The sequence below is a fragment of the Botryllus schlosseri genome, chromosome 2, assembly GCF_051294905.1.
Source record: "Botryllus schlosseri isolate E-star chromosome 2, Bs_hap1, whole genome shotgun sequence".
Lineage (NCBI taxonomy): Eukaryota > Metazoa > Chordata > Ascidiacea > Stolidobranchia > Styelidae > Botryllus > Botryllus schlosseri.
This window is the reverse complement of record NC_137237.1, coordinates 20,012,847-20,039,056: the sequence shown is the minus strand read 5'-3', so window position 1 is coordinate 20,039,056 and position 26,210 is coordinate 20,012,847. Positions and strand designations below refer to the sequence as shown.

General features: G+C 40.6%; 2 protein-coding genes across 3 annotated transcripts in view; one reads left to right on the top strand and one right to left on the bottom strand.

Annotated features, from left to right (window-relative positions):
* LOC145434068 (uncharacterized) overlaps positions 1 to 26,210 on the top strand; it is a 169,864-nt gene that overhangs the window by 44,331 nt on the left and 99,323 nt on the right. The gene's annotated exons all lie outside the window — the stretch shown is intronic.
* Positions 754 to 24,188, bottom strand: LOC145434078 (uncharacterized). The gene is made up of 5 exons (XM_080311365.1): positions 23,711 to 24,188; positions 16,093 to 16,183; positions 3,518 to 5,094; positions 2,615 to 2,674; positions 754 to 1,096 (listed from the first exon to the last, which is right to left on the bottom strand). Exons 1-3 carry the CDS (start codon positions 23,872 to 23,874, stop codon positions 4,909 to 4,911), a joined length of 441 nt encoding a protein of 146 aa, XP_080167491.1. The 5' UTR covers positions 23,875 to 24,188; the 3' UTR covers positions 754 to 1,096; positions 2,615 to 2,674; positions 3,518 to 4,908.

Below are 26,210 nucleotides of genomic sequence, written 5' to 3'. Positions count from 1 at the left end.
AGCTTGATTCAGAACAAGAAAAGGCCATAACTTCTGGCGTTGGTAAACATTTGTTCGATAATCCTGGTTGTGCGAGAAATCATCGAGACGACAGATTTCGTGTTGCCAACAGGAATTCGTTTACCATCTAAAATAGTACATTGGGCTCGGTTCAGTTCATTATCAATTTTTAACAGTTCAATACACCACAAAATTGCGATACAATGAAAAAATAAGAAGGTGTCAAAACGACATTGAGCTGAAGCACTTTCTTCGCCCCTATTATTAGAAATTCCATGCCAGTGACGTCATATTTTGTGATACAATTGTTGATATACAATGTTCTTTCCAATTCTCTACTAGCTGCTGACGATTACCCCTGACGAGTATCAGCCGAAAATATTCACTTTTCATCTCAATATGAGCCGCTTACGTTAACCAATCTACTTACTATGCCGCAATTATTTACGCCGGTCGGCGAGTTTATTATTGCATGTAACTTGTATATATAGTTTGAAAGTTTGTATAGTTTGAAAGTTTATATAGTTTGAAACTTATTATAAGCCCATGTCCCAGAGCACCAAAACTCGATCCTTGATAACATATTTTGTCCGTGGTGCACAAGGCCGGAAACGGCGACACGCGCCACTTAAAACTCATCATTAATAATAATAATAATAATAATCTCAATATGAGCATTGAACCTGTACTATTGAAGTTCTGTACCTCCAAGTAGCTCTGTATAGTGTTAGCACTGTCAGCAAATACGAAATATCGTGTTCGTGTATCTTACGCGTGTTCTCTGTGTATTTGATATGAATTCGAACGACAAAAGGAAATACCTGAGTTATGCGGTGATCTTGTCGTCGTTGCGGTGATAAACATAACTGTATGATCGATGATGGTGTATTTGGGGATATTTACTGTGCGATACTGATACATACAAAATACATACTGCCTACAACACTGCAGGATATTACTGAGAACATAAATAAGATATCGATCGACTATATGGACTCGCGTTCTTCGGCTGGCATCGCCATCCTTGAGGACAGTAACATACGTTACGCTTTCGTCTTCCGAACGACTTCGCGCATACCTCATGGGGCGAACATGACTGAAAATAATGAAATCAAAGTTAGGAAGCACATTATGGCCTACTTATATATCGGAATCAGAAACGCGCATCTGTTGTTTTCAGTCACATCCCAACTCGTGCAAAGGGATTAAGGAAGTTTTAGGCCGCATGCAGTCATTGCTGGACACTGGGGCTGGCCAAAATAGAGTGCCGGAGTGATTCGATTCTGAATCACGTATTATGCTTCGAGTCGAGTATTCGAGTATCACTCATTATGACGTAATAACAGTAAATAACATGTCAAGGTTCAAATAAGTTCCTTTTATGCCACCACAAAGAATCTAATGTCTGTTATCCGTCACATTAAAGATTTACTGTGGTATTATTTCGACCCTACCAATTTCATTTCACTTCGTGACAATGTTGTGGGAGGATCATGAATTCGGAAATGTGTTATTTCCAGTAACGTTCGTGGCTTTGTACTATGTTTCGTATGCTGCGATACGGCCAATCAAGGTTTCAAGACTTCCAGAGTGGAAAATAGTATCAAAACTATAATTCTCGTCGATAAAATAACTTGCAGTTTCGAGGAGCGTATAATTTCAGTACTCGAAAAAATCGTCCTTTGCTACTCGACTCGAATCATTAAAATAATTACTCGATTCGGATTAAAGTTTTCGAATCATTGTGCCCATCCCTCGTGGACAGGACACTGAACGAACACACAGAAAACATTTCCACTCAGAAGTCACATGCTATTTTGATGTATATAATCATCAAGGGCACTAGTCAAAGTAGTCACTGATGGTACTCAAGTATCGCTGTAAATTCCATTACGATAATGGTAGGTCTGAACGCAATGATTCGATTACTCGAATACGAACCGAGTATAAATTGTAAGATTCGAGTCGTGTGAGAGGAAATGTCATTTCTGTGGAGTTGTAATCAACCCGCAGCATTGCCACAAAGTGCAATGAAATATTTGCCTTATATTTTCAATTGTCAATCCACGGTGGCGTCAGAATTAATTAATGATTGTTGACGTCATGTCTTAAAAATAAACATTAAAAAACATGTTGTAAGCAAGGGCCACGTTTTAAACATGTTTGTTTTAATTTGATTTTTGTTTTAAATGCGACCCTATTCGTAACGTGCCGTATACTTAAGCGAAAATATCGTGCCGTATACTTAGGCGAAAATATCGTGCCGCAATTTCGTGCCATTCTTTTCGCCAAATACAATCGTACCGTATTCAATATCGTAGCGTACCGCATCCGGAATTTGTGTAAGGCAAAAGATGTATCTAGAAATTGAGCAAATGATTGGCTTCGGGATTGAATTTAGTCGTCATAGTCATGGGCCACTTATGAAAAGAACGGGCCGGATAAATTTGATATTCTATTTTATTTTTGAAAGCTCTTTATTGCGATTGCAATAGTTTTCAAAGCTATAATTTGAGAAACGCTCACGAATATATAGTCTTAGTAAGCATATGGTTGAAATAACAATCGTTCTTTCTGTCAAGCGCAACAATCATAAAACGGTTCGGATATTTACCCTTCTCAGCAGAAAACCTCGACTCCAAACTCGAGATGACGGAGGCTCGAGGTCAATAGCCTGAATACACAAAACATATCGATATATTTAACGATCATGAAATATCTTCCTTATTGGGAACTGGGATATTGACGTCTCGACTGCTATGATCACCAGTGAAATCTTTCGAGTAGTGAATAGCCCAACTTTCCTGGTACTACTGACTAGCATTTAAAATTGTACGTAGCCTACATATTGCATATACCACATTAATAGCAATCTTTGGGCGGTACATCACGAAAGCATATGGTTTTGGAGACGGTGTTAGTCAGAGGTCAGGATATTTCCATCGCTCCAATCAGCTCGAAGAGACAAGAAAACCAGTTACTTAAAAACTAGTATCCAACAAGTCCCTCGTAATTGGCTGAGGGCACAGGAACTCTGCGCCAATGGTTCTGATCAAATAGTGCTTTCTGTCTCGACCCGAAAAATAATTGCTGTGAATTCTTGGATTTTGTGTTCATATAAATTTGTTGCTATTTTCTTTCACCAATATGTCAACAAAAGTGTCGCGAACCACTATTTTCGTTCCTCTGCTTTATACGCCAAGCAAGCCCGGAATTGGATTACGATGATTATTCTTTGGCGTTATGGTAGAGGTGTTGTGATATTGGTGTCACCTATACGGGTATTGTTGTTTACGGGTTCCGCACTCCTCTCGAGAGTAGCCTATACATACGCATACCGCATAACAGATTTTTGCATCATCATATTATCACTTTAGACGACTGGGAAATCTAAACTCAGCTGCGGCGCTCGAGAACCTCACTCATGAATTGCATACTGAAGCGTATTAAAGTTTTTAGTAAAGTGTCTTGTCGCGAGGAAATCGTACAACAATCGTTCAGACTTATTTCTACTTACCATCGAATCATCTTCTTCGCTCTGCGGGATCCTGTCGGAGTACTGACTTTGAGCGTTTACAATCGCATCGTAAAGCGAGTCCGCAAGGTCTTCGTCGTCATTCATTACTTCGTTGCATAAAGCCGGCGAAGCCCAAAGAATGCAGCATACGCTCAGGGTTAACAGGTCGGATCTCATCATTCGAGGGGTGCGCTTTGTAACGATATCTCACTGAGCAATGAATTCTGATCACTGCGACTGCATTAAATAGGGTACGCCGCCGGCTACATTTCCAATATCGTTTTTTTGCAAAGCTAAAGATGTTCAGCATGGCGAGAGAGTAGGGAAGAAAATTGTGTTTGTTTCTCTCTCAGTCTATCCATCTCTCAAGTATCACAAATACAATGAAAATAGTTTATTCTTGCGCGGATGGAAATTGGGCCAATTCTAAACATAGGATATACATGGCCAATGTATTCGGAAACTCAGCGAGCAGTTATTCTTAATCAAAATAATTTATACCCGCTGAGATTGCATGAAAAATAATAGTATTACTTCCAGTGCTACATTCATTGCTAAATTTATTATCTCGCACGCTTTTTGTGAGCCCGTAATCAAGAGTTAACCCCACCATAACAAGCAAACAAACAATGATTCAAATGAAATCCAATTTGACAAAGTATGACGTGACGTCAGAATGTAGTTTAAAAAAGAAAGACGAAGTCAGCTCTACCGGTACCCGTAACTATGCGATAGTCATAACAAATGAAACGAGTGGAAATCAAATGATACAATGGGCGACAAAACGCTGGACATACATACAGGAGTACAAATTAATGAAAATTTTAAAGGTTGTAAAGAAACTTTTTATCTGGGCGTAATTCTGGATTAACTATATATGCACATGATGGAGAACGCAAAACAATTATTATCTGAATGAGAAGAGCAAACAGGTTTTACTTCGTTATTATTATTTGTGGTTATAGTTTCACGATGCTTGCACCGGGTGCGTACAATTCGGAAACCGTAACCGTAACGCCGCTGCGCATACGCATTAAACACCATATACAGGTCAGTTCTGGTACCGTCAAGTACACGCAGCCATGATCCTTATAAACATAGTATCATTGCCCGTTACCAAATTATTATCGGTCACAAAATAAGCCGTCTCAAAAAGGAAATGGACAACACACGCTACAGATTTACATCGGCCACGCTGAATTTTCTGCGCAAGTAATTTTGAAGTTACGTGGAAAAATGCAGACCTATTTAAGAATATAACGTAAATGTATAATATAAACGGCTGATTCCATGATACGGACAAAGTACTCTTTTCAAATTCTTGGTTGAAATGCTGACATGCACCAAAGGCCCGTTGTTCCGCATTCAACAAACATTGCATGACGCGAAATTCAAAAAAGCAGTGTTGGGAATTTGGGAGCGATAATCGGATTAAAGCGTATAGCTCCTTCTTGCCAGTCTTCTTCCTTCCAGTCCGAGCAGTCTCCCTTCAAAGCTTTTCGTTTTACAGTCCCTTTGCGCTCTATTTCAATCCAATACTGACCATCGTCGCTTGCCAACAGAATGCAGTTTGCTTGCTAAAAAACACATGTGCACATATATCTAACGTAAGATTAAATGTATAAGGATAACAAGCTGCATAATAAATTTTCTGATAAATGCTGACAAGGCATAGATACGGCGTCTGATCAAAGAGACCATGAATTGAGCGAATCAACGCATTTATGAAGCGTTCATACACGGTCATCTTTTTATGTTGAACATGGAAATATATTGGTGTGGTCGAGTTACGTGAAAGTACAAAACTAATTCTGATTTCGTCATGTCAGGGATTATATAATGGTAGCACCTTAATAATTATTGTGAATCATGAACTATACTTCGGTTCTGAAAAAAATCGAATTGTACAGAGATGAGAAGTTAGACTTGAAAAGCTGATGATTAAGTGGGAGCGGAACTAGTCAGAAAACACGGTCAACGCTGTCAGGACCACCTTTGCAAATGGTGGGTAACAATGACGTATGGCGGACCCAACGTGAATTTGTCAAAACATCTGGAAACACAACGTCCATGTTGAAATTGGGGCGTAAAAGTTTTTCGCTCTCATCTCAGACTTCCGATGGCAACGCAGGTACAAGCGTCGCCAACCACCACCTCTGCGAAGATATCATTATGTAGTTATGATCATATGCGCGACTATTTATCGTCCATTAGCCACTTGGCGCTGATCTCATTGGTGATTATGAAAGTGGCGCAATGAACAGATGATCATTAACGAAGATCTTCTACTATATCCGAGTACTCAAGTAGGTTGTCTCTACATTCACTACTTAATCCGGTGATAATGTTTCCAGAGTACTTCCATTTCACACTTGACAATTACTTGTACGCTTCGGATTACGTCGAGAGGTAGTTCTGACATGCCAATGAAATCGCTACTTCTACTTGTAATTGAGTGCAAATTTACCGCAATACTTCTATTTGACTACCAATGCTGACTACTTGAACCACCTCTGATACCATGCTATCAGTAAATAGAGGTAGTAAAGATTTTTGCGATGGCTTTCTAAAGCTTTGAATGTCTAGATTCCGCATGTCTTGGAAACCGAACAGGATTTGAAAAACATTCATGGCAGCAATATAATGTAATCGCACTTGAGTAAGGTCGGTAACAATGTTTCGACCTTGTTCGCTCTGGCTGGGGTATGGGTCTGGTAGTTTATATTGTCTTCCTTAGTACCAGAACTGACACTGTGTCCGTTGTTACCTATCTTGGAAATCATATCCCCTTTTATTTGCCATCGGCTGTAATCACCTACAGCGCCACGTTAAGTATATTATCGAATGTTCCAGCTTATCGGACATGTATAATGCAGGAATGCAGCGATAAGCTAAGTGCGTTTGCACGGTTTCGGTAGATACACATCAATTATGCATCAAATAGGATCGTTCCATTATAGCATTGCTAACAACCCTTTGTTAAAGACACCACTTCTCTGCTTCATCAGCAATAATGCGAGGATTCGAATAACTATGTTCAGCAACAATATATATCGTCAAAAATCTTCTATAGGCAAACATTTACTAGAAAATCATACGTGTGCTGCTAACTATCACGAGGACATGTTCTCTATATTGGCTAAGGGTCGCAATTTATTTCATTTGTCTGTTCTTGAGTCCACCATCATCACTATGAGCAAACCTAGTCTATGCCAACAGAAAGAATTTGTGTATCATTTGAAAATCGCGCATTAACTTGTTTTGCTTCGCTATCTCCATGCCAACGCTTCAGTTCTCTCGTTTTCCTAACTTTGTATATTTTCTGTGTGACGTCATAATTAGCGATATATATTGTTGCTGAACATAGTTATTCGAATCCTCGCATTATTGCTGACGATATTCCCCTGACGAGGGTCAGCCGAAAAGCTTCGGGAATAAAATGAATATTTTATTCAAATGTGTCATGAAGTTCTGTACTCCTAAGCGTCTCTTTGTGTACTTCCGGAAAAGGTACAGCGATCAGCAATTAAACATCATTAATACGCTGATAAAGACTCGCGGGCGTTTGAGAACTACGTTATCAACAATAGCCTTTTTGAAGGCTTGTATCGCTAAGAAGACGTTGCCTGCATTCTTGAGAGCAAGGATAGAAAAGTCTCGTGCCCGCCTCAATCCCAACATGGAGCGCGCGTTTTTATTTGATGAAATCGGGAAGAAAGAATCTATGGTATTGAAACTTCGTCGTGACTGCCGCACTCAGCAAAGACAGGTAGCGCGATTCTTATCATTCTTTGACCTAGTTCGATTTTGCCGATACCTCGCATCAATTGACGTGATCAAAGAGGATATTAATTTATGTAAAAACGAACGAAATTTGAACCGGCTAGTCATTGACCGCTTCGGAAGTGTCGCTTGTCCCGATGAGAAGAATATCATCAACTTATCGGACTACGCACTGTCCTCGACCGAAAAGTTTGCTCTATCGCATGGGTTAAATTTCTGTATTCCACCAATTAATGTCAAGAGTGAGGAGGTTTTCGCCGAATTTGAGATTCTATTAGCTCAATTGAAGCACCGTGAAGCAAAATCAATCGATGAAGTGCCAGCTTTCAAAGCAATACTTACGGACTTGGCACATTCGTATTGTGGATGTCCAGTTGACAAAGCGGATTTCTTGATGACAAAGGAATGCTTCCGTGCCATTAAATCTCTGCGAAGCAACCCCGATATTCACATAACGAAACCAGATAAAGGTACCGGCGTGGTAATTTTAAACAAGAAAGATTACATTGCAAAGATGATGACTATTCTCGAGGATAAATCCAAATTCGTTGTACTTGGCCCGGTCTCGGAATACGACAATACTGCAAAGTCTGAAAGACGACTACAACGACGCCTTCGAATCTTGAAAAACGATGACGTAATATCCACTGAAGAATATGACTCCATCAGGCCTGTTGGCTCCCAAAGACCGCGTATGTATGGATTACCGAAGACGCATAAAGACGATGTGCCACTCAGACCGATACTCAGCATGACTGGGTCAATGCAACAGAAGTTGGCGAAGTGGTTGATCAACATACTGGAACCTGTTCGCGAACTTTACGGGTCGCATTGCGTACGCGATTCTTTTACCTTCGCTGATGAGATGCGTCGCTCACAGCTATCCGCGCGCGATAATTTCCTAGGCTCATTCGACATAAAGAGCCTTTTCACCAACGTACCACTAAATGAGACGTTGAATATTTGCGCTGATGCTCTATATAACGGTAAGCTAATACCCCCTCCTTTCTCGAGAGCTACCTTCATGGAATTGATGAGAAACGCTGTGTGTTCTGTTGAATTTAGTTTCAACAATATCATGTTCCGACAATCTGATGGTGTGGCAATGGGATCACCATTGGGTCCTATTCTAGCCAATATATTTGTAGGATTTCATGAAGATAAGATCTTCTCTTCTTCTATTAAACCGCCCTTATCATACCATCGCTATGTCGATGACACGTTCGTGATATTCGATAATGAATCTGACTGTGATACTTTCCTGGAAAATTTAAACAAACTACATCCAGCATTGCAATTCACGTCGGAAAAAGAAATTAACAATCGCCTGGCATTCCTTGACGTTCTTGTGGAGAAACGGGATGGAAAATTCCTTACCTCCGTTTATAGGAAGCCCACATTTTCGGGTCATTACCTTCGATGGAGCTCTTTCAGCCCAAAAAGTCGTAAAATCAATTTAATCGGCACCTTGGTTCACCGGGCGTTGATGATTTGTTCCGAGGTCAAATTGAATAATGAACTTGACTACATCCGTAAAATTTTCATTGACAACGGATACCCAGAGTATGTTATTAAGCGGACAATAAGTAAAAAGTTAAGTCATTGGAATGATACCAAACCAGAAGAAACCCCCGAAGTAATTTCTCGTGAAAATAGGGATGTGTACATTCATCTTCCTTGGATTGGCCCGGTTTCTTATCGATTTGAGACACAGATAACTTCAGCAGTCTACCGCTGTTATCCAGCGGTGAAAACCAATGTTGTTTTTACCACGATACCAATGTTTCCTGCAACCCGAAAGGACGTTCTCCCGGCTATAAAACAAAGCAACGTAATTTATGAATTCAAGTGCCACTGCGATTGTCGGTACGTAGGGAGAACTTCCAAACGGTTGCAGGACCGTATCAAAGAACACATTCCACCATCTGTCAAATCTTATATCTCAAATTCGCAGCTTAACAATCCGCTTGTTCTTGAACATAACCAGGCCATGGGTCAAAAATCTTCTATAGGCAAACATTTACTAGAAAATCATACGTGTGCTGCTAACTATCACGAGGACATGTTCTCTATATTGGCTAAGGGTCGCAATTTATTTCATTTGTCTGTTCTTGAGTCCACCATCATCACTATGAGCAAACCTAGTCTATGCCAACAGAAAGAATTTGTGTATCATTTGAAAATCGCGCATTAACTTGTTTTGCTTCGCTATCTCCATGCCAACGCTTCAGTTCTCTCGTTTTCCTAACTTTGTATATTTTCTGTGTGACGTCATAATTAGCGATATATATTGTTGCTGAACATAGTTATTCGAATCCTCGCATTATTGCTGACGATATTCCCCTGACGAGGGTCAGCCGAAAAGCTTCGGGAATAAAATGAATATTTTATTCAAATGTGTCATGAAGTTCTGTACTCCTAAGCGTCTCTTTGTGTACTTCCGGAAAAGGTACAGCGATCAGCAATTAAACATCATTAATACGCTGATAAAGACTCGCGGGCGTTTGAGAACTACGTTATCAACAATAGCCTTTTTGAAGGCTTGTATCGCTAAGAAGACGTTGCCTGCATTCTTGAGAGCAAGGATAGAAAAGTCTCGTGCCCGCCTCAATCCCAACATGGAGCGCGCGTTTTTATTTGATGAAATCGGGAAGAAAGAATCTATGGTATTGAAACTTCGTCGTGACTGCCGCACTCAGCAAAGACAGGTAGCGCGATTCTTATCATTCTTTGACCTAGTTCGATTTTGCCGATACCTCGCATCAATTGACGTGATCAAAGAGGATATTAATTTATGTAAAAACGAACGAAATTTGAACCGGCTAGTCATTGACCGCTTCGGAAGTGTCGCTTGTCCCGATGAGAAGAATATCATCAACTTATCGGACTACGCACTGTCCTCGACCGAAAAGTTTGCTCTATCGCATGGGTTAAATTTCTGTATTCCACCAATTAATGTCAAGAGTGAGGAGGTTTTCGCCGAATTTGAGATTCTATTAGCTCAATTGAAGCACCGTGAAGCAAAATCAATCGATGAAGTGCCAGCTTTCAAAGCAAGACTTACGGACTTGGCACATTCGTATTGTGGATGTCCAGTTGACAAAGCGGATTTCTTGATGACAAAGGAATGCTTCCGTGCCATTAAATCTCTGCGAAGCAACCCCGATATTCACATAACGAAACCAGATAAAGGTACCGGCGTGGTAATTTTAAACAAGAAAGATTACATTGCAAAGATGATGACTATTCTCGAGGATAAATCCAAATTCGTTGTACTTGGCCCGGTCTCGGAATACGACAATACTGCAAAGTCTGAAAGACGACTACAACGACGCCTTCGAATCTTGAAAAACGATGACGTAATATCCACTGAAGAATATGACTCCATCAGGCCTGTTGGCTCCCAAAGACCGCGTATGTATGGATTACCGAAGACGCATAAAGACGATGTGCCACTCAGACCGATACTCAGCATGACTGGGTCAATGCAACAGAAGTTGGCGAAGTGGTTGATCAACATACTGGAACCTGTTCGCGAACTTTACGGGTCGCATTGCGTACGCGATTCTTTTACCTTCGCTGATGAGATGCGTCGCTCACAGCTATCCGCGCGCGATAATTTCCTAGGCTCATTCGACATAAAGAGCCTTTTCACCAACGTACCACTAAATGAGACGTTGAATATTTGCGCTGATGCTCTATATAACGGTAAGCTAATACCCCCTCCTTTCTCGAGAGCTACCTTCATGGAATTGATGAGAAACGCTGTGTGTTCTGTTGAATTTAGTTTCAACAATATCATGTTCCGACAATCTGATGGTGTAGCAATGGGATCACCATTGGGTCCTATTCTAGCCAATATATTTGTAGGATTTCATGAAGATAAGATCTTCTCTTCTTCTATTAAACCGCCCTTATCATACCATCGCTATGTCGATGACACGTTCGTGATATTCGATAATGAATCTGACTGTGATACTTTCCTGGAAAATTTAAACAAACTACATCCAGCATTGCAATTCACGTCGGAAAAAGAAATTAACAATCGCCTGGCATTCCTTGACGTTCTTGTGGAGAAACGGGATGGAAAATTCCTTACCTCCGTTTATAGGAAGCCCACATTTTCGGGTCATTACCTTCGATGGAGCTCTTTCAGCCCAAAAAGTCGTAAAATCAATTTAATCGGCACCTTGGTTCACCGGGCGTTGATGATTTGTTCCGAGGTCAAATTGAATAATGAACTTGACTACATCCGTAAAATTTTCATTGACAACGGATACCCAGAGTATGTTATTAAGCGGACAATAAGTAAAAAGTTAAGTCATTGGAATGATACCAAACCAGAAGAAACCCCCGAAGTAATTTCTCGTGAAAATAGGGATGTGTACATTCATCTTCCTTGGATTGGCCCGGTTTCTTATCGATTTGAGACACAGATAACTTCAGCAGTCTACCGCTGTTATCCAGCGGTGAAAACCAATGTTGTTTTTACCACGATACCAATGTTTCCTGCAACCCGAAAGGACGTTCTCCCGGCTATAAAACAAAGCAACGTAATTTATGAATTCAAGTGCCACTGCGATTGTCGGTACGTAGGGAGAACTTCCAAACGGTTGCAGGACCGTATCAAAGAACACATTCCACCATCTGTCAAATCTTATATCTCAAATTCGCAGCTTAACAATCCGCTTGTTCTTGAACATAACCAGGCCATGGGTCAAAAATCTTCTATAGGCAAACATTTACTAGAAAATCATACGTGTGCTGCTAACTATCACGAGGACATGTTCTCTATATTGGCTAAGGGTCGCAATTTATTTCATTTGTCTGTTCTTGAGTCCACCATCATCACTATGAGCAAACCTAGTCTATGCCAACAGAAAGAATTTGTGTATCATTTGAAAATCGCGCATTAACTTGTTTTGCTTCGCTATCTCCATGCCAACGCTTCAGTTCTCTCGTTTTCCTAACTTTGTATATTTTCTGTGTGACGTCATAATTAGCGATATATATTGTTGCTGAACATAGTTATTCGAATCCTCGCATTATTGCTGACGATATTCCCCTGACGAGGGTCAGCCGAAAAGCTTCGGGAATAAAATGAATATTTTATTCAAATGTGTCATGAAGTTCTCTGCTTCACACGCGGTTTATAGACGGTGCATACATGAGATCTGTAAAATTAATGAGGATATTCATCCATTATGTAGTGTTTCGACACACTGATTTCGCCACACGGTATTTGTCCATCCAGTCACCATAATGAAGGTTACGGATTGCATATTCTCAGGACGATTCCTAAATGTAGCTGTTGCCTTTTACATCTGCAATAGGAATAATCTTTTGCGGTGTAAGGGAGCGTTGCACAAATAAAGCGCAAAAGCTAAATTTATAAGTCGCTGTGTGGTTATTAAAAATGCATATAGCTGTTGTAAATTAGTCTGATGGATTGAAAGGTGTTGTTTAGCCTATGACGAGCCAATTTTATATTACCATCCGAATCGAATCCGAAATGATGACTCGTAAAGTGTTAAATAGTGTTATCCAGTCCACATAATTTTATAAGAAGTCTCTGCGGATCGATCGCTGTAATTACTCATCTTATTTATGAGAGCGTATTTAATATCTATATCAACAGTATCATCACATGCAAATAACAGTGAATAATCTCAACTTTCAGGCTACTAGGCTGCATCAATATGTTTTGTAAAATTATACAACCGGTCACTATTCCCTTGACGGATTAATAATGTCAATACTGGTCAAACCTTCATTGCTAGGGTTGCATTTAAAGCAGGGCTGGCCAACCTTTTCAGCCAAAGGGCCACATTCGATTGACGAACTATTGCGCGGGCCACTAACCGCGCCAAGCGCGAAATTTTTTTGAAGTTCATTGGTCAATAATGTTGTCACTTGACTATATTGCGGGCCTGCTGTATATCGCTTGTCTAAGTTTGCGAGGACTGGGCTATTCGGCGCATGGATATATCGATATCGAAAACTGTGACCAACATGCGTCAATCATTTCGTGCCTAGGTTTCATAGTTGATGGTCTTACTGCAAGCGGAAACGCAAGGTCGCATATGTTGAACGACACTTTTTCCCGTAGTCGCGAATATAATTAGACTCAATCTGATACATTACGTATTCTTCCCTTTTCACAAAAAGGCAACAATATTAAAAACAAAAAATCGAGTGACAGCATGTTGCGCTACTATTAATAAATCTATCGCAAATTATTCTGCTTTATAGTAGTTGTTATCGTTTGTGGTATTCATGGTGTTTGTCGACTACTATGGTCATTTACACCAGGCCGATATGTATATTTTTTTTATTATTCCGTGACTGTCGACTTAGCACGGCCTACGTCTAGGCTTTTGGTAAGACACCGCTTACGCGGATGATGTGGCGAGAAGGAGCCCAGATAAAGCTCCAACACTTTTGTATAGGAAATCGGAAGTCGACCTCGGTCGGACTCGAGACCGCAACCCATTGGTGTTGCAGCCGCGGATTAGACCACTACGCTATCTCGCCAAGCTTTATTGTAGTGTACGAAGATATACCAATGGCAGAATGGCTGATGGATCTGTCAATGCGTTGGCAGTGATATTTTAGTCATGACATCTCAAGTGTTGCGGCCAGACTAATCAAATTTTTTGTTGGTCTTACAAGTTCACAATCTGCGCAATCCATTTTTGATTATATTAGAAATTCCGGAAATTACCTCGCGGGCCACTCAAAACCTTCTCGCGGGCCACGGGTTGGCCGGGCCTGATTTAAAGCAAATATTAATTTGAAACAAACGCGTCTAAAACACGGACCACGCCTTTTATTTAATTCGGTATGTCTTCGAGTTCACTGATTTCATCGATAATTTTATTCATTCTCCTCAGTAATGATTGGATTTTATGTAATTAGTAGGCTTTGCGATTTCAGAGTGCTAGTCTGCCCAAGCCAAGCGTTCATTGCCAAGAGTATACCTATACTAAATCTTTTATAATGTCAATACAGACTTATGGAGGATGCAGTGTAACCAACAAACCCATAAAACATGACGCACACGTCGAATCCCAAGTATTGAGCCTCAATTTTGGGCCTATACAATGTATACATAGCGCCAGGAATCCTCCATTTTGACGTCACTGTTTGTTGACCATGTAAAATGACTCCCTGGGATTTGAATTGAAAATGTAGGGAGAATATAGTTCTCGGCCCCTGCCTTAAACGGACCAAAGAAGATCTTTGACCAGGACAAACACAACAAAACATTGTTGATGGCTTGGTTGATACATGATTCGATTATCTGGGGTTCGTAAAGCTTTTTGATTGCGGACTCCTTCAAGTGTTGTGGGCGGTTGCGGGTACCTCCAAAATTTCAGTAGATGATTACTTAAAGGCCATAAATTCAAGATGAACTCCATTTAGGCCAGTGGTTCCCAACCTTTCTCGACTCATCGCCCCCTTTTCAAGCTTCACATCGATCATCGTCCCCCAAAGAAAAATGGGCATATAAACTGTAATCACCGGCGAGTTGACTAAAACAAACTCAACTTTACAGCTCGACAGTGAAATTACATTTTTACAGCTAAATATTCGTGAGTTGACTAAAAAAATAAAGTCAAAATTAGGTAAAAATTGTAGCGTTGGGTCAAAAAATGTCAAACTTTTTACAAAGGTAAAACTTTTTAAATTATCTCTACCGTAATGCGTAATGTACCTACTGGAATTATTTACAGGGCCAGATTTCGGTAAAATAAAGTTTTCCCATGTAAAAATTTGTCAGTTTTTGAGGCAAAAAACTTTTTTTCAGGCCAAACTATTTCGTAAGACCAGACAGTTCCAGCCAGAAATGAGGATAAGTAGTACAATTCTAACATTATCTGGAGAAACACCTAATTTGCATACATTAGGTCAAATTCGGTCAAAATTAATATTTTTAGGGTCAGAAAATGTAAAAATTTTGATTTTTTAGGTCAAAACCTTCCGTTTTTTAGGTGAAAAAAAACGTCCTACTGATTACGTATGACCCTTTCACGGGCCCCAGTTTAAGAACCTCTGGATTTTATGCTGTTACTTTAGTTGAGCAGTTTGAATTCGTGAATAACTAACACGGTACTATATGGAGTCGGAGTTCAAGTAAATCATCTCTTGATGTCGTCAGCGAAAGCTCGTAACACTCTTCGGAGTCGGAGGTGCAGAAACACAAATGATTGGAGTCGGAGTCTGTTAAAATGCCCTTGATTCTGACTCCGTCTCCGAGTACTTAAAATTCATGCTAAATTCCGCCTAATGTTAAACATTACCAATAGTAAATATAGTTTATATTGTAGGCATAGGCTATATATATTATTACATGATTTGTTTGGAACATAGAAGCACTGTAGATAAAATAGTAGAATCATTATCGTAAAATTTCAACGTGTTATGTTCAGAAAGATCGAAGACTGCTGAATAGCATGACAGTAGGACCACTCCCGTTTTGAGTCCCATTTTAGCTAAACTGCGGGGCATAAATCATATTACGGTGAATCATATACACTAAAATAGTCGTGGCTTGTGGATGATATCAAATTCGTGCATTCTGAGTAGTGATTACAGATAACAGAGAAATAGATCTCGCAATAACACGTTCATGTCATCTGCACTGTGGGCGTGGTAGCAATGAAAGCCTATGTATGCAACAGTGATTCGCTGGAAATGCACGTCATCTGGGGCTGCAAAATTACTTGAATAATCTCAATATCGGATGAATATACTTGGATATAAACGATTAAAGTATAGGTCGCACTGACCTGTGCTTCGGATTCTTTTTTCGCCAATTGCTTCAAATCATTCCATAACTCGGTGCAATGCTTCAGAAAAAACGCGGCTGCCGCTCTGTACCTGCAACGTTTCGATGTATGATTTTCGAGGTAAGGCCGAAGGAACATTTTGTGGTAGAGGAGAATTAACACAGCATCAGCCATGTCCAAAGGATGCATTGTCCGAAAAAAGATCGAATGTATTGGGCATTTCCCGTGCTTTGTTACAGTAGATAATACGCCATGGCAGTAGGCCTATTGGACTTAACGCCGCATTGCTCTCCATTATCTCGGGGTCGGATGCCCCCGGCAGGCTACTAGATCGAGTTCATTGTGATAGAATGGTAAACAGACCAATATCACGCCGTAGAGTTATTCATATATATGAGTAATGATAACAAAAGCGAGTCGAAAGTGGCAAAATACCAAAACGTAATCAATTCTTAAATGGGTTCAGTCACTAGGGAGATCATTTATATATATCACGGAGAAATGATTTTTCTTCCCTACTCATATATAGGTTTGATCCATCTACAGGAAAAGTACTAGTATTACTGTGTAATAAACAATTGACAGCTTTCTATATATATTTAAGCATTTCGCGAATCCCAGCTGGAAGTGCAAAACATGTTGTGCTCCTAATGGGTTTTTCTGGAAAACAGACCGACCACAAGCCTTTCCCATGAGACATATAAGAGATGAAAAGAGTAAGAAACACGGATCGTCAGTATTTTTCGACCACACGCAACTACAGGACATAGCAAAATTCATCCGATGCGGTTTCGAGCGTGACTCGAAAAATCATTTTCCATCTCAAACCACGATAACGTATGACAGCAATACGAGATCTGCGGTCTTGTAACGTGCGCAATAATCACTCGGGCATAAAAGATAATCGAAATGGATCATTTATTCATGCTTTAATTTGCGCTTAATCAGTAAGACATCTAACGCACATGAACCGGAGACCGTATCAATACCTGATGGCGGACTTGAGGAAGACACCGATCTGACATACGACCTCGGCTATCGACACATGCCATGCCACTTCATTTTCACCGCCTGTCCAATGTCCATTTATGTTATCTTTAGTTGCATATAATTCAGTGTGCAACCTTACTTGTCATTTACATCTTCTAGGCTAGGGGCAGCCAGCCATTTCGATATTCACGGACTATTTCAATTACTTCTATAGCGTACGACCGCATCCCAGCGGACCGCCATTAGAGACCACCTGACCGCCATGAATACTGAATAAAAATCGGCTCATAGATGGCATCCTGTTTCGCTTGAAATCTGAACATTGCATTTTGCATGGGGTGGCGGCAGGCGCGTAGCCAGGGGTGTCGAAACCCCCTTTTTTTGAAACGCCTAACTCCCTCCTTTTGCAATGACCATTCTGACGCTAATAGTCAGTTGCAATTCTACAAGTCGTATTATCAGCGTTACGCGGGGCCGCGACCAATTAGCGAGATTCGTCTGTGCACGCATATCGCACGATGTAACGCGACGCGATCAACCGCTGAGATGATTGCGAAATTAGGTCATTGATTGCCGCGCACTCGGCATTCGTCGCTGGACTGAGCAGTAACACGGTGCGACAATTCTGGAACACGAAAGACATGACAAGAATTATGATGACAAACGCGCGCGGCCAATCGGTAATTATTCCTGACCGCCAACACAATGGATTTTACTTAGTATTGAGTAGCTCGCATCGCGACAATCGGTTGCTGATTAAAACATCGATTTTGACTGCATTGCTGCATTTCCCGATTTACTTTCGCAAAGAATAATTGGAACTCGGCTTGCGGCCCTCATCGATGCAAATAATGCACTTTAATTTGTAGAAGGTAAAAGTATATTTGGTCGTCAAATCGCGATAGGAGATGGTGTTTCTCAGAGCGCGCGATGAAATCTACGTTTCTAACGATGAGGTTGAATCTGCACATCTAATAAGGTCGTTTGTTTGCTGAAATCAGCATCAGTACGCGGTGCGAAATACATAGCAGTGATCAATTTTATCGGACTGTACAATCGGACGACAAGGTTGCGCTGATAACGAAATTGCAAACATGACGCAAACCCGCAATAATTACAATTACATGGTGCTCTAGTCATACCTAAATACCCCAATTCGGCAATGGCAACGAGCACAATTTGTTCAGACGCGGGCATAAGTTTTAATCAAAAAGATACATAAACACAAACAATATTGCATTCAGAGATTGTTACTGTTTGGCGAAAGTGTTTCTGCGGACGGTAGCAGGCCTGCAAGCGGACGCGCGAAATCAAAACACCGACGATATTGCACATGAGATAGCGATGACTTATTTCGCATACAACTGATTCGCGCTAATTTGCAGTACGCAGTATCGATAATATGAATTACTGAATTGGCATTTAAAAAGGACGGGATTTCTAGTTATAAATGAGAAAATACCTGGCTACGCACCTGGGGTTTTATTGCCGACAACGAGCTGTTTAATATCAGCCCGGGGCCTACGGCCTACGTAGGCCCCGATCAGCCAGTCGAATTTGATCGTAAAATGGTGCGCTTTTAATTGTCCACGTGTTACTGCAGTAAGAGCAATATGGGTGCATGCCGCGATTTTACCAATAAAAATACAAATCCCAAAGGTTTGAAATTCGATCCGCGATATGCTTGCGCTCGATAGAGTCCATCCAGCAATGAAGTATATTGGAGCATAGAAGATTCCCGTTCACACTAATCGAATACATTCAGAATTTGCGCCACCGAGAATCTCGTGTTTTATCAATATTTGACAACGTAATTCAACGTGGTGCACTGCACAATGCGCAATATTAATAACAAATCAAACACTGACAAGTGACACCGAGGGAATACGAGTGTATGGAGCAGACAAGAATCAGTAACCTACAGATGATAGCAAACGAGAACGCGCGCATCTAATCAGTAATTCCTCAACTTGCATACGGCATAATGGGGTTCCGAGTCTGACATCGCGACAATTGTTTGCTCATTATAACGACGTTTGAACTGCATTGTTTCATTTCGCGATAAAAGCTGGCAAGCCTTGTTAGAGTAAAGAATATGCCCACTTAGCTCAGGAATGACTTTCAATTCGCAGGCATACACAAGCACACCGTCCTATTTCGCGCTCCAAGCCTCCAATTAAAGAGACTATCACGGAACTAACTGAAAAATATTTTGTAAATGAATATGGGCGCAAATACAATTTAATTAGGAGAAGGAGAACGGGAATTCGCCCGTCTGGTCGAGAGAGAAGATGGTGTTTCTCAGCGCAAGGGTGTCGAAATCGACGCCGTAAACGAGGTTGCTTCGATTGACTGATTAGCAATCAGTGATTACTAATCACTGATTACTAGAGAGGTTTTATTTTGACATGTCAAAATTTCGTCAAAATTGTAGTGTTAGGTCAAAATTTGTCAAAATTTTTCATGAAGTCAAAATTTTTTTGACGTCTGCATTTCGTTTATATCGTAGATTTTGCGCTGTCAAAGAACTTATCATTTGGTATTTTACAGCTTGTAGCCTATGTTATAGGCCTACCGTTGTAAACGGCTAATTGTCTGCTCATTGTGAATCATAACGTGTCAAATAAAACAAATAGGTGGTCATGGTGTTATGGTCAACGTACCGCAATATCCGAACTGAAGAAAGACTTCTTCGGCATTGCATCATTCTGACATTAAGAAGCGCATGATGAAAAATTGTGATGTTGACAACATTGTCAGAATGAAACAACACGGTGTTTCACCAGCAGTGTAGCACAATTTGAGTGCTGTCAGCCAACTGCTGCTGTTGAACGTCTTTTGCAAGCTTCTTAGTAAGGGCATGCACTTTCTACACCAGAATGTAGGAAAGTATCTCTCGTTGCACTACAATTTTTTTTATTATTTCTACCATAATACATATTGTAACCACTGGAATTCTTCATAGGGCCAGATTTCGTTAAAATATTGCTTTTTCATGTGAAAAGTTGCCTGTTTCTGAGCCAAAATCGTTTTTTCAGGCCAAACTACTGCGTTAGGACAGCCAGTTCCAACCAGAAATGAAGATAACTGGTAAAATTTTAACATTATGTGGGAAAACACCTAATTTGCATACGTTAGGTCAAAATTTGGTCAAAATTCAGTTTGTTTAGGTTAAAAAAAGTCAAAATTTTGATTTTTTAGGTAAAAAAAAACGCCGTACTGATTACTAATCACGGATTACAATCTATTGGGGCGTTTAAAGCACTAGTTCGTCGTCCCCAACGAAGCTGCGTATGCAATTATTCGCGCGCGTATCGGTTAATGGTAAATGGTTGGTATTTACACGCTATCACGGACTCGATAATTGACAGCGCTGATGATTTGAAATCATATACGGCGGGCGTTTAATCTTATTGTATGGGGTGGCCGCGCCACCCCGCCACCCGTAACTCGGCGCCTATGCCCTGAAACCGTGGACCACTTTATAATCAGTTGTCCAGAATATGATTTTCATCGGAAATTTCTTATCGATAAATGTGCTCAGTTGAAAGTGAATTTTTGTATTACCGATTTACTCCTTGATTCTCAAATAACTCCTTATGTTGTTGAATTTGTGTTATCGTGCAACCGCAATTTGTAACTTGAGTTTATCATACTATGATGATATTTGATTTGTGTTTTTGTGTAACCGCTTCAACATCGCGTTCTTGTGAAACCGCCTGTTATGATCTGAGTGTTTCCACTTTATTCCGCTATATTTCATCATTATTCCCGTACAATGTTATTGACCGTGGTGAAAAGGTCCGTCAAGTGATAAGCACCAAATCTTTTTATTTAATAAACAACCACAACAATACTGAATACCCATGTTAAGTTGTCTGCTGAGTGATATTTCACGTCGCGGACAGGTCTTGTGGTTTCTGCTTGCTAGTGAAACGGCAGATTCTAATTATAAAAGCAGAATGCTCCATTTCAGAAACAGGTCGGCGTCTTTCTCGGTCACAAAAACTCCCGACAATTTTTGGCATCTCCGTTTGTGAGAATCATCATCCTTCTCCTTTCTATAAAGATTTCCTGAGGTATTGCCTCAGATACTGCAGACCTCCAAATTCTATATATTTCCATCTCTACTAAAATGTGCGCAATTAGAATAATTCGATATGGCAACGACATAGCTGATAAAATACGCTGACGAAACGTAATACTATTGAGAGTAAATTCAGGTCGGCACTACAGGACCACGAGCTGTTGGAAAAACACCTTTAAGAAACATAAAACTAACAAAGCTGAGTATAGGCCTACCACATCGTTCCATACTGACTGCAACGATGCTGACCTACAATCATGCCATTGGCAGTTATGGGCTTGAGCTTGATCAAAGGTAGCGATTGGAAAGCTGGTGAATACCTGACTCTGACACAATCTCACTCGTAGCACGAATAAAATTGTCCAAGGAATGGCAGGCCAATTCGTACATTCGTATTCGCGGCGGCTATAACACAGCAGGGTTATTGAATTACGACCGAATAACTGCACAAATGTTTGTCGACGACCACAGGTCGATCGCCGTTGTTCTAGGTCATGCATTGCACATGCACACTTCGTTTTGAACAAAGGCCTTTTAAAAAAAATTGTTGATTTTTTAAATTGTATAATTATGCCATAATTGTATAAATACTTTCCAAAGAACATGTTGTATGAACCTACTGATGACTACCACCCGATATAGCAGATGTATACGATATGGGATGGTTGAAACCCTCGAAATAGCCGGTTCAGCAGCTATATTACGTAGAAATCGATCATTGGAACGGAATGATTGTTCTGATGACGATGACCGCCGACCGTAAAAATGATACATGACGATGTAGTCCTGCTGGTTAAAGATATTTTTGGCCCGTATAAAACAGGGGTTGGAAGCCTATTTTTTCTACCCTATATTTTCAATCGTCAGTGTCAACCCACTATGACATCACAATCGAATATTCGTGATGTCATGGCTTTAAAAAACATGTTTTAAACAAGGACCTTGTTTTAAACATGATTGTTTTAAATTGAGTTTTGTTTTACATGCAACCCTATAGGTGATTCCATCATTCCAATATCTGTTGCCTAGCGACAGTCCTTACGGGAGTCACGAAATAACAACATACTAGAGATGAGCGGATTTGAAAATTCTATGTCCTAATCCAATCCAAATCCGAACCTTCAAATCCAAATCCAAATCCTAATCCATAACTTTTTTATATTCAAGTCCATGCATGTCCAATCCTAATCCGATTCCAACTGTAAATTCAGAAAAAATACTAATTTATGCAATGGAGGGATTCGAAAATTTTCTTTCACAACCAGCGATTCACTTGATTCAAGATAACTTAGTAACCATAAGTACATTAATAACTGATCTGAATAAAGTTTGTCGCCATTCGCCACACGACATTTCAATCTCCCAGAAAATCGGTAAATCCAATCCAAATCCTAATCCGTTCTGAAAAAAATGTCTAATCCAAATCCAATCCAAATCCGACAAAATTTCACAAATCCTGTTTTTTCAAAACCTAATCCTAATCCATGCTCAATTGCTCATCTCTGCAACATACATCAGGTAAATATATAACCACCGGCTCACCAGGAGGTGCATAAATTAGTAATTACGTTCCTCAATTATCGATGACAGCACCTCGATCACCTCTACCGGTAAATCTGATCACGTGGGCTAATAGAGTATGAAAATCCATTCATTACTTTTTTTTTTAATCACGCATTGCGTGACTAGACAATGAATGCACACTGACTTTTCATAACATTAATACTTGCGATTTCGGTGCCTATAGTAAGCCGTTGCATATTGCATGTATTCCGGGATCGTTCCGGATTTGTTTGCGCTGCGGATGACGTGTGTGGATTTTGGCGAATGGTATGCATAAGGTCAGCGATGAAATGGCCCACAGTGGAAAGGGGCTTTGCAGTCTGCTTCTACAATTAGAAACTGTCATGCGCAAAATATTTTATAAGCAGGAAGTGATGGCGCAGAAAGCTCAAGGGCGAATCGATAGCCAATTTTACATTCGTTTGCGTTCAGGAGGTCCTTACGACTGTCTGCTGACATGCAGCCGTGCGCTATAGAAGTAATCAAATGCGGTCATGAATAGCAAAAAGATTGGACACCCCTGTTCTAGCCCAAGGAGAGCCAGTTATCGTAGACCCCGATGGGTGTCTGATTAAAAAAATATTCTACAGCTAGTCGTTCGGACTCCTATCGTTATATTGTATCACAATCTTGTGGTGTCGTCTTGAATTGATAAAATAAACCTATAAATAAAGCTGATAAATTTACTCTATTAATACACCATATTTATGTAATATGCCTGCATTACCATATGCATTGGCAACTTTATGAAACCTGGACGATTTTTTCAAATGCGATTAAAATGAAGTGACGTGTCTTGAGTAGGCTGATAATTGCATCAGCGGGAACCCAGCAGCCTCTGTGTTCTCGTTAAATTGTGGCTAGCATTTTTGTATTCCCAATGGTACACAATGTGTAGGCTACATAATTTGTCAGGTAGATCTACAATTACAGAAGCGCGAGCTAAAGTTATTTAGAAGAACTCAGAACTTTCATTACCGATAGAAACTCGTTGGTATGGGTTGGATTTTTGAGAAGTCTTGTCGAAGTTTGGACCTTGCTTGCTCGGCATTCATATTCGTGTCGAGTCTAATAACGAGGAGCATACACTCTCGCAATACCATCTCGGTGTCGTCAGCAATCTTCATGAGATCCTCCTCCATTATATAATATTTATAAAACTACTGTAAGAATCTGTCAAAAACACTTAAATTTGATACAGGGCCGGAATTGAATAACATTAGCATAGTTAACGAAATAAGCGAACGAACTGTGACCTTTATCCTATACATGCCCCGTGCTATTTCATTCGGGTTTGTTCGGTAGTTACAAGTAATAGGGGCATAAACAAACACATATAGATATGAGCGTTACCGATTTAAGAACATGTAAGCATAGTTTGCTGATACGAGAGATAGCTGAACACGGTATGGCCTTAGAGCAGTGGTTCTTAACCTTGCCTCCAGCGCCCCCCAAGAGGCGCTGGCGATTTTGAAGGGGGCGGAAACGCTCAGTGGGCGATATGGGGGGGCGCTGGGCTCAGGGGGCGGTATGGGGAGCGCTGGAGAAAAATGGCTTCGCAGTAGAGGATGTGGTGGTAGGACATATCCTTAATGAGTATTCAGAGCGAATTAACACTGAAAACTTCGTTATATATAGCCTACAAAAGACATATACGTGTAATTGTCCATGGGCGCCTATAAATGACTGGCACCGAATGTTTCTGTCTTGGCAATCTGAACCTCAGAAGACGAATTCCATCTGGCTGGGAAAAATTATATGCCAGTGAAGAAATACCAATTTGAAATCGTGTGCGTCTTTTAGTTTAGTACGATTGGGCGGCAGGGATATATAGAACTAGATATCCCTGTTGGTGATTCTGTATTTTTTGATATAGCAGACAGGAGGTCACGAAATAACATTATGCAACGAAGTCATACCAACGGGTCCGCCCGCCCGAATATGTTTAATTATTAGTTACGGTCCCTACAGTTTCCAAGACACCTCACAATGTTCCCTTTACGTTTTGACGAATCTGCGCACACTCACTAACTCACTGCGCAGACCCTTGAACAAAAGTGCGTAACGACTAAAAAAAGGTGATAACTTCGGATTTGTTGTGCGTAACGTAGATTTTCTGTGCGCAGAGACCGTGTCAGCACTGCGCACGTGCGCAGCTTAGAGGGAACATTGCACCTCACTCAGCTCTACCGGTAAATCTGGTAACGTGAGCAGAGAGGACAAGAAATTGATAGCAATATATATGCAATTCCCAATCTTACTGACCGATTTTATCATGAATTATCGAAAGTTTTCGCACTGGCTCGCTAAACAGTACAGCTGATTTCGTGGCAAAAGCGAACAACGTGATGGGTCGGTTTATCACCCTATGGGAGCCGAAGACCCAAGTTTTTTTCGGGGCCCTGACGAATTGCCGTTTCGTTCCTGCCAACGGGTATACGCCCGAAGATGTATAATTATTATTGAGGTGTCCTACCTTTTCAATCACACATCACTCAGCTCTACCCGTAAATCTGTTTACGTGAGCAGAGAGAGGATAAAAATTAATATCAGTATACATGCAATTCCCGTTCATATTGACCAATTCAATCATTAATAATTGAAATTTTTCGCGCTTGGCGCGTCTAGGTGAGAATAGCTGGCTCAGTAAATGGACACCGAATGTAGATGACTAGTATCAGCAAATAGCGGTTTGCCAAAGGGGGGTCTGGAGGCGAAGCTCACCGAAAGTTTGGCTTATCGCCCGATGGCCCAAGACCAACGTTTTTTTTTTTGGGGGGGGGGGGTGATGAAGTGCTGTTACGGCCCTGGTAACGAATTAATTGTACCTACGGGCACGCCCGAATATGTTTAATTATTAATTACGTGGCCTTTATTTTCCCATACAACAGCTCACTCAGCGTTACTGGTAAATCTGATTACGTGGGCTGAGAGGATAAAAAGTTTATAGCGACTTATATATGTAATTACCAGCTATTCATTCATGCATTATAGAAAATTTTGGTACCTAGGGCGACCAGGCCACACAAACTTTGCTGACCATCGAAATCACGCTACGGGGTTCTTGGGAGCGAAGCCATCAGAAGTTTGGTTTCTCATGCTATAGGTGCGCAAGGCAATCGTTTTTAGGGGGGTTGACGAAGTGCTGTTACGGCCCTCCCTCTTACTCATTGTCTTTATTACATTCCTTACAATATGAGGTTGGGGGGCGCTGGAGCACGATAATTTTTGAAAGGGGGCGCTGGAGGAAAAAAGGTTAAGAACCACTGCCTTGGAGCATGTCAGTCTGATTCAAAATCGGGAGATTATAGATATCAATAAAGCGCGCATCTGTAGTTCGGGAACATAACAAAGTTCAGCTCAGGAACGAAGTAGAACTATACCGCTAAACAATTGATTCGTGCTATTATCACGTAGACTAAAATATCGGTTTTATGACACTTCCTACCGCTTTAGATTCTGATGATACTCTCTCTTA

Bases quoted from the DNA above. Each gene is read 5' to 3' on its own strand.
- LOC145434078 (XM_080311365.1), bottom strand. From the start codon at position 23,874: ATGGAGGAGGATCTCATGAAGATTGCTGACGACACCGAGATGGTATTG. The intron at 16,184-23,710 runs GTAATGAAAGTT...GAAACGTTGCAG, and splicing joins ATACCAACGAGTTTCTATCG to GTACAGAGCGGCAGCCGCGT. The intron at 5,095-16,092 runs GTCAGTGCGACC...TGTGTTTTTTAG, and splicing joins AAAAAGAATCCGAAGCACAG to CAAGCAAACTGCATTCTGTT.